General features: G+C 36.1%; 1 protein-coding gene across 1 annotated transcript in view; it reads left to right on the forward strand.

The window, feature by feature from the left end:
* The window catches only part of LOC140149012 (2,3-bisphosphoglycerate-independent phosphoglycerate mutase-like), a 34,945-nt gene extending 26,089 nt beyond the window's left edge, over positions 1-8,856 (forward strand). Inside the window, exon 11 of the mRNA XM_072171149.1 lies at positions 5,176-8,856. Within this exon, the coding sequence (XP_072027250.1) occupies positions 5,176-5,321 (146 nt within the window). The 3' untranslated portion in view covers positions 5,322-8,856. The remainder of the gene's footprint in view (positions 1-5,175) is intronic.
* The last annotated feature ends 616 nt before the right edge of the window (positions 8,857-9,472 follow it).

The following is a 9,472-nucleotide window of genomic DNA, read 5'->3' on the forward strand; positions in this document are numbered from 1 at the left end:
TGAAGTGCGTCACAAATGAGCACTTGACAAGGTGTGGCTTAAAGGACTTTGCTCCAAGCTGAAAAGCAAAGGAGTTTCTGGCAAGCTTCTGATCTGGATCGATAGCCTACCTATCCAACCGGTCCATCAAAGTGGTTCTATCTGGCCAATCCTCAAGTACTACATTCATCAATGCCTCTATACTGAGCCCGCTGTTGTTCACTGCTTTATGATCTGGGAGATGAATCACACTCGGCAGTCCACGCTTTTTAATGCGTGCCGGTTCGAAATTCTGAAAATTGGTGAAAGGGTGGGGGTTTAAACTTTTTGGGTAAAAAGCGTGGAATGATATAAAGCGTGGGATTAAAATAAAAAAGTATATTTTTATTGAATGATAAAATAATCATAGTTCCAAGAAAAATCACCATTTGATGCAGTACGAGTGTCCAGCGCAACACTATATCCTCCCCGGAAGCCCTGCCAAAACACATACGTCATATGCAAATGTCCGATTTTCCATGACGTGTTATTTTTCTTTACATTGATCGTATATGAGTGACGTCATTAATCATGCATAATTGATTGAGCGAAGCAGCACGGAAGAAGTAGGATATAGTCGCTGAACACAGCGCACGTCAAGGTTCATGACAAGAACAACATTTGAATGCCATAAAAGTACAGTTATTCATTAAAATGCTTATTATACAGTACAGTAGTAGTTTTTCACATATAATTTGCATTGTTCACGTAATGTATCAACTTAACATTGGTGAGAAAAACATCGGACTCGCACGTGTGAAATAGGTGCAGAATTCGGCGTACTTGATTTACTTCGAACCAAATTGTGTGTGACTTCGTCAATGTTTACAAATAGCGGAAAAAACAAAAAGTGGTGGGGGTCAAGAATTTTCAGTATAAAGGGTGCCTCAATAAAAAGGGTGGGGGTAAAATGAAAAGGGTGGGAGTCAAACCCCACTGCCAAGTATGTGAATGCAAGAACACACTGAATCTGTATGCAGGTGGCTCCACCCTATTCTGCGAGATCAGATCAAGTGATGATAACATGTCTCCAACAGCAAGCCTGGGATCTGGATAAACAAGTGGAAAGTGACCTTCGAGTCTTCCAAGTGTAAATCCCTGAATATTTCAAGAAAGAGGAGTACAACTAGGTCAGATATCTATTTTGGTAACATTATACTGGCAGAGAAGGATGAGCTGGAAATCTCAGGTGTCACTATTGATAAGAAACTCACCTGGGCTAAGAACATTTCCAACACTGCAGCCAGAGCTGGACAGAACATTGGGACCCAAAGGAGGGTAGCAAACAAGCTTGACATGAAAGGGAGAGCCACAGTTTACAAGGCTCAGGTTTGTAATGTTATGAAGTACACCTCACTATGCTGGATAAGTGCTGCAACCACCACCCTGAAGCTCCTTCACTCCATGCAGAGCAAAGGATTGAGGATTAATGGTTTAGCTAGCTCTTAAAAAGCTCGTATACCTTATGATCTGGGGCAGGCTTTTCAAAATGCAAAAGAGGCATTGTGTCAAGTAAGTTTCTTGAAGCTTCTCTTCAGTTGCTACTAAGTAGGCAAGATGGTTAGACGTCAGCCTCAGTTTACTGTTGCCCAACGAGTTTTGTTTAAAAACACATACACGCGAATGGGTAGCTATGTTCAAACACAACAGCGCTTTCGAAACAGGTTCCCGAGAGTTAGAGTTCCAGTAAAGTCTGCAATACAAAAGATGTGCTTCAAGTTTGATGAACATGGTACAGTGAAGAATCTAAATTCTCCTCGATCTGGTCACCCCAGGACAGCAAGAAGTCAGGCAAACATCGCTCGAGTCCGGAGGGTTATTCAACAAAATCCAAGAGTGAGTGCCAGGAGAAACCTGTTGGCTTTACCAAAGTCCAATTTCAACCGCATCACAAGAAGAGACCTGCATCTCCATCCATACCGAATACAAAAAAGGCATGGCCTTCAACCAGGAGATCAACAACGAAGACTTAGATATTCCCGTTCGTACAGCGACCGCAGAGGATACTACGGGACATCTGCATAATAGACGAGGCCAATTTCTACATGAACAGCTCCGTATGCAGTACGAATGTCAGAATGTACGCAGATAGAAGAATTCCTCCACGCAACTTCGTCTTCGACAGACCAAACGATCGTCGGAAAGTGATGGTTTTTGCTGCTATGGTTGGCAACAACACCTTAATTGGCCCTGTGTTTGTTGACGGTAACTTGAATGGGGAGCAGTACTTGGACATCAAAATATTGGTGCGATCCAGCGCGCTTGGTATTTCCAGGATGGAGCAACACCTCATCGCACCGCCCGAGTCAGAGATCGGCTGCAGGAGCTGTTCCCAAACAGAGTGGTTGGGATGGGTCATGCTGTGGAGTGGCCTGCAAGATCACCAGACCTCACACCGCTTGATTTTTTCCTTTGGGGCAAAATCCAAAGCGACGTCTATGAGCGAGGACCGCCAGCTAGCCTCCAAGATCTTTGCAACCGTATTACTGCTGCATTCGCAAGTATCCGGCGCACATGGATGGTATGCAACGCAATTGATGCAATGAGGACTAGGGCTTAAACCTGTATTCGTCAAGGAGGCAACCATGTAGAGGGCAGAGAAGTACAGCAAACTCACTTCAAAAGAACCAAAGACAAACTAAACAGCCCTTTTCAGGGCTACTTTTACTCCAACAAGAGAAATGACTTATGTTGTCAATAAAAAGAAAGCAAGAAACAATAAAGTAAGAAACATAAGAAAACAAAAAAAGTCCCATCCCACATCAATTCCGTCCAAATTAATGACACTTAACAAAATCCATAAGCCATAAGCCCACCGGTAAAGCCCATTCCCTAAAATAAAGTTGTTATTTTATAAAGTTATCATCGAGGAATGTTTTATATTCATGCATGGACAGAGTGAAAAACGGATACATTTCTTTAAAAGAGCATATCTTCAAAAGTTATTAAGCCGATTGAAATAATTGTTTCGGTTTATTAAAGCTAATGGGTAAAGGCTTCTTTACATACCAACATATACTTGATCAACTTTTCTGAAATGGGAGAAAAAGAGTGCGCAATGAGGGGCTTCTTTTTTTTTTTGGACACCCTGTACATCAACATCTTTCGGGATTATTATTTACCAGAGGGTTCTTGTCACTCTCCAAAGCTGCTGTGAACCACTGAATGGTCCATAAGGATTACTATAATAGTGCTCTTTTGTTTGCCTTAAACACGTCCCAGAAAATGATTACCAAGGTTAAGAAAAAGCTCTCTCGAAGCGCCCATGCCCGTTTGGTTTTCTTAGTGCGTCCATTTCAGCTGAAACAGCAAATTCATTTTTGATTTCCTTTTTTTTGTCATAAAATCAAGAAATTCTGAGAAATATTTTGAAGAATATTTACTTGATTCAATTATAAGTATAAAATAACTCGCAAATGACACCTTAATTCAAAATTTGGTTTAAAAAAAAACAAGAAAAAGAATAAACAATGCATTCTGCATTCATTTTTGAAACTACCAAGCGCTTTGAGACTTAACTTTTTTTAGCCAAATGAGCTATTGTTCACCTTGCTTTATATTAATAACAAAACAAAACAAAAACTTTTGACATCTGACTGTGGTGTGCAGTGTTCGAATTCGTTTAAAAATTTTGCGTAGCCGTTTTTGGCTTATTCATCATAATCGGGATACTTCCATATACTAAAGCACTATAAAAAGTGCTATACAAATGCAAAATAAATCTCTGGACCATAGTGTTTAGGACAACAAAAGAAAAAAAATAAGTCTCCCAAATATTTTGCAAAAAAGATATGTGCTTTGCATTTTTTTATTGTATTTTTAGCCCACTTTTTTGTTGCTATGTGTCCACTTTTTCTTTCTTTTATTATAAGGCCTAAAAAATTGTTTGATTGGCATAATATTAAAAAAAAAAAAATTAGGGTAGGTCGGTCGGCATTTTTTTTCCAATTTTTTTACACACATTTTAAGCAGTAAATTGCATGTGATAAAGGCCTTGGAACTTTTTTGTTTCTTTTTTTAAATTTAATTTAAAAAAAGTTTTTTGGAAAAAAAAAGAAAGAAAATAGTCTAGGGCCGGGCCTATTTTTAGGGCTGGTTAGGTTACGCCAATCAAACAATTGTTTTTTTAGGCCTAACTTAAAATAAAAAAAAAGCCTGTAACACGCTAGGATGGCTTTCACATACTTACGTGTGTGGGTTTGAAAGAAAAACATTGGACCAAAATAGAAAGGTTATTTGAATTTGAGTTCACTACACAAATCCTGAAGGCTTTATTGGGCTCTGTTATGTTGCTGATTACTGTGGCCGGCATTATTTTATTAGCTTGCTTATGAGGTGCATGCCTTAGCGTACAATATTAACTTGGACAGTTAGACTCAGCACTTCATCTATTGAAGTAAATAGGCTCTTTGGCTATTGAATGCCACATGCATGATTTAGCTTGCTCTAAAGAAATAAATAAGCCTTGTTGTGATTGCATGAATACCTACTGGCGTCATTGCTTGATGCCATTAACCCCCTGCCATGATGTAGGTTGTAGCCTCAGTAAAGTGATCCATAATCCACACGGTTATTGTTGATACTGATGAATTATAGCTGTGATTTTTGTTTGCAGTGAAATTGCAGGATATTGAAATTCCCTATTGGGAACAGGACCTGCACTAACTTGTTTTTATCGGACTGGACATGGAGAATTTTTCACACCTTCTGTGTGATGAAAATATAATCTTAGTAAATTTTAAATGCAGATATCTATTGTGTATATATCTCTTGCCAGAGGCAGTTTTCTTCATCCTTTTTGTTTCTTTATTCTGGAGTTTTGGCTTTGTTTTCTTTCTTGGAAAATGTAGTTGCTAACCTTGCTGAAATAAGTCAAACTTATCAAGTATTTATATGCAGGATTAGGTTGAGATCATATTGAGCCTAGCAAGACTAACGACATGAATATAAAAATTTTGCCATAGCAACTATTAAATCCATAAATCATAGAAGCCTTAACATTGACAGACGACGTAGGAAGATCAATGGAAGCGTTCATAGTGAATAAATCAAAGGTGTTGCATAGCTAACTGAATACGATATTTATTACCAGTATGTATGAATATCCACAACTGTATGAATTAATATTATCCTGTTATTGTGCTCTTATATTTTCAGTTCCTTTTGTGATGCAAGGTGGAAACCGCAAGTTCAAATATGATGCATCTCATAATTGCTCACTTCCCGATGTAGCTCCAACAATTCTAGATTTGATGGGAATACCAAAACCAGCCGAAATGGGAGGAATCAGCCTACTGGAATGAATAGCTAGGGTTTATACTAGCAAAATTCTCATTAAATTTTCTTAGCCAGTCATATCTATACTTACTTTTTTTCAGTTGGTAGTGAGTATTACAAACAGCAATACTGCCATCAATCGATAATTTCTTGTTGAACTATCTTGTGCTTTATGTACTTCACAGATTTTTAACCTAAGTTGCTGTTTTATGTAGTTGTAAATCCTTATGCATTGCAGGATTGTATGCTTGCCAACTAGGTTGGGATTGTCTCCTTTTTAATTTTCTGAAAAATACAGATAGTCCATATTTGCTGAAAGCTCATATCGCTGTTTCTGATACCATTATACTAGTGTAAATTTAATCATGAGATAAACAAAATGTGATGTAAATTTCACAAAACTTCCCTTCAGCTTGCCTTGTGGACTAGAGCTTTCATTATAATGCCCAAACCCAGTTTGTGTTCCATGCATTCGTACTGGAAAAGTGCACCTGGATTCTGCTTTGACCCCTATGTCCATATCACATATTTACGTCTTAAATATGTTGGCAGGTGTGCAATTTTGCTTCAGCTAAAAAGTTGAAGTTTTAATAAATATTTTTTCCATAATATGATCCTGATGTAATTGTGTGCTTATCTGCAGTGCCATGGTTGCAGCTGTTCATTCAAATGTATACATATTTATGTTTTAAAAACAAACAAGCGAAAACACATTTTAATATTTTTAGGATATTAGATTGTGTTGAATGTATGTTTCAAATGTTTGACTTTTTTTTTTAAATGGTTACAACTAAATATATACTTCACATTTGATTTGATTTGATTTGATTTCTGAAATACTATTATAATGGGTTTGACTGTTGCAGAATCTAAATTTGTAAAAATCTGAAATAGTACTTTCTTGTTGAAAGGTAAAGCGTTAGTTATATTGTTCTTTGTCTTATTATAGATCTTTATGTTTGATGGTCCATTCATTGGCCCCAGGATAAATCTTTAAAATTGTCATTAGGTATTTTTGAAATGTTTCATAGAAAACGAGGAAAACAGCAGTATTGACAAAGTTGAAGCCCCATTCAAATAGATGTAGCTATAATTTCTCTACTTAAGTAGAGGTATTACAGTTTCATGTAACATGACCTATTTTGTCTTTATTACATGGCTTTCAGCTTAACCACTAGCAGGATGTGTTAACACATCTATGATACTAACAAGGGTGCAAAAAACTAATTTAGATGATTTTTTTACGATTTTCTGAATGAGCAAATCACTGAATAATCCTTAAAATAATTAACTTTTCTTCCAATTTTTATTTTGCGGAACAATTTGTTATCAGAGCTATTTAATCCAATTTGTAATTGCCGAAAGATATATTTTGTGTTATATGAAGAATCGTTCCTCACATACTGAATATTTAAACATACTTCACGACTCCGTGACTACAATCCTACCTTAAATAGGTTAATATTAACCCTTTTCATCCATTCAGCTTGCAGGCAAGACTTGCACTATTCACGTAGCTCAGTAAAGATAGGCAGCAAATTATTGAGTGTTGTTATTACATACGGCTACGATCTTCATTGTCCTGTACTATTGTAACAGTGAAACGTAAATGTAAAATTGTTGTTTCACTAATGGCGTCCTTGAATACTATTGTTTGATTACAAAAAAATAATGAAAAAAGACTGACAATTACTTGAAGCACCTTGAGGCTTTTTATCTTCTTCCTTGTCTATCAATGTCTTTCTGTTACTGTGAAACTTATATAATGCATGCAAGTTGTGGCAAGTGCTGATAGATATCCCCAATGTATTTTGAATTATCCTGAGCTTTGGGGTGTTATTAATTGTGAGTGTGAAATTATAGGAAGCATTGTCTTCAACAGGTCCAGGATTAGATAGCTGCGTGGCATTGCATGTGTATGTGACACATTTTTCAAAAGTATGGCGACAAAAACAAAACACTCTGTTTTACGGGCAGACAGACTTTTCATGAAGGGTCGGTCGGCGGTCAGGTTTTTTTTTTCTGGAGGCTTGTATGACCCTAAAATATCACCAAAAGCTTTAAAAATCTGGCAAAATTTTGATGATTTTTGCAAACATATTTTGAAAAATGTTTCAAAAATTTTCAGTCAAAGTCAATCTATTAGGGCCCAAAAATTGGTGATTTTACCTGATTTTAGCAAAATGTAAAAATATTCCAAAATGCAAAATCTGGGTTGGTTGGGCCCGTAAACCGGTTTTTCTTTTTTTGTCGCTTAATGTACTTACTATAAAGAGATAAAGATTATAGTTTTTACCAAATGCATATTTATATACTTTTATGTGAAGTGTATCATTTTGTAAGAATATAACATTAACTTCTGAGATGGCTGAAATGCTGATAGCTTTGTTGGATTCATTTATTAACTTGGCCGTTTTAAAGTACATATTATCATTATGTAATAATAAAGAGCTGTTTAAAAAACAAAAACAATTCACACAACCAAGTTTAATTTAGCCGTCACCATTTTAAAAAGCAAGGTGAATTATTGTAACATATAAGTGTGACTGACCAAGGGAAATTAAGAAAGATTGAAGCAATAGTCCAGCATGAATGGTGAGACTAAATAGAGATGGGATTGAGTTACATCGCAAATAACCATAGGTACTAGAGGGGATTATTAGTCCCAATAACACTCAGACAAGTATTATGTTCTCCCTAAAGGGACAACTTCTCTTTGCCTTTTGCATATAGTACACAAGATAACAGAAATGGCAGTAGAAAGCACTTTTGTACAATATGTTCAGTTTTTGTTGCGCCTGATCTTTATCATCTGTAATTGCACGCTGCAGACAATCTAGAATACTGAGTGGAATTTTCTTTTGATATAAGAATGGCATGAAATGGTTATCGGTGAAATGTCTGCTCTGATTTCGCTGTTAGTTTGCGGACTCATATCACACAATGTAGATATAGGTCAGTACATGACTCTTGAAACGTAGAAGTACATAGCTGCCATAAGGTCTTATGCTCCATTCATAGAGCACAAATACTTTACAGGATTGCAAGATGTGTTTTGTTCAGGGTTGCCAAAAATAATTTGCCCAAATCACAGTAAGAGAGGTCAGAAAATCACCCAAATTGCTGATAAGTCACAGATAACACCAGAAGTCCCATAGAAAACTAGTACAAATGTCACCAAAAAAAATTGTGGTACACAATTTGAGCGTTGCGGTGAACCCTTGGAAAGTTGCCTAATTGGACTACCAAATCTTAGAGAAGGCACTGGACAATACCATTACCTGAAATGGGGGCATAGACTGCCTTTTCAAAAGTGAGGCTATATTATTATCAAATGAAAAAGATGAGTGTTTGCGACCTGGTCTATGTATGTAGCAAGCATATTTTATATGACTGAGATATGAATCAAAATACCTGATATTCAAAATATATGAATACTAAACTAGGTTAGACCATCTTAATTAAATTCCGAGTCTCAAAGCTGCTGTACGCATTTGTAAAATCCTGCACGTATTCCTCTTTGAAAATCAAGAAATTCTTTTTTTTTATGTCTTTTTTTTTTTAAACAAAGGCAAAAATAAAACTCAAAATTCCTATTTGATTTCAAGTTTTTAACAAGTTTTGGAAGTTTTCAACACTGAGAAGAATTATTTTGTAGCAGTAGCTTTATTTGTCCACTATTTTAAAATGTGCAACATACATTGGATACTTCCTGTACAAAACACATAAAAAAAAACCCCACATTCCGCATTGGGTTTTCAATTTATCACGAGCTTTGAGATTCGGGATTTAATTAAGGTGGCCTTTTTAGGAGAACATGTTAAATGGAATAAATGTAATTAACTTGTAGCAAATATCAGTTACACTGTTAGTCATTTAATACAGGTCATTATTACTGAACTAATTGTATTGTGACAATAGGTTTCCTAGGTCATCCTAGAGTTAATTTAAAAGACGTTTCATGAAAAGGCCAAGTGAGGGTGGCTGTTGTTGTCCACTTCCATTTCCTTTAATTTGTATCCTCCGGAAACCATTAGTCCTTTTATATTATTTTAGGTAGTGCACTTTGATAATAAATTAACAAAAGTCACTGCTTCAAGAAACACACAGGTCATTTAAACAATATTGTTGTAATATATTATTGTTCCCTATTTGACCTTATTAGCTGTAAATGTTG

Source organism: Amphiura filiformis, chromosome 3 (genome assembly GCF_039555335.1).
Source record: "Amphiura filiformis chromosome 3, Afil_fr2py, whole genome shotgun sequence".
In the NCBI taxonomy this organism is placed as follows: Eukaryota; Metazoa; Echinodermata; class Ophiuroidea; order Amphilepidida; family Amphiuridae; genus Amphiura; species Amphiura filiformis.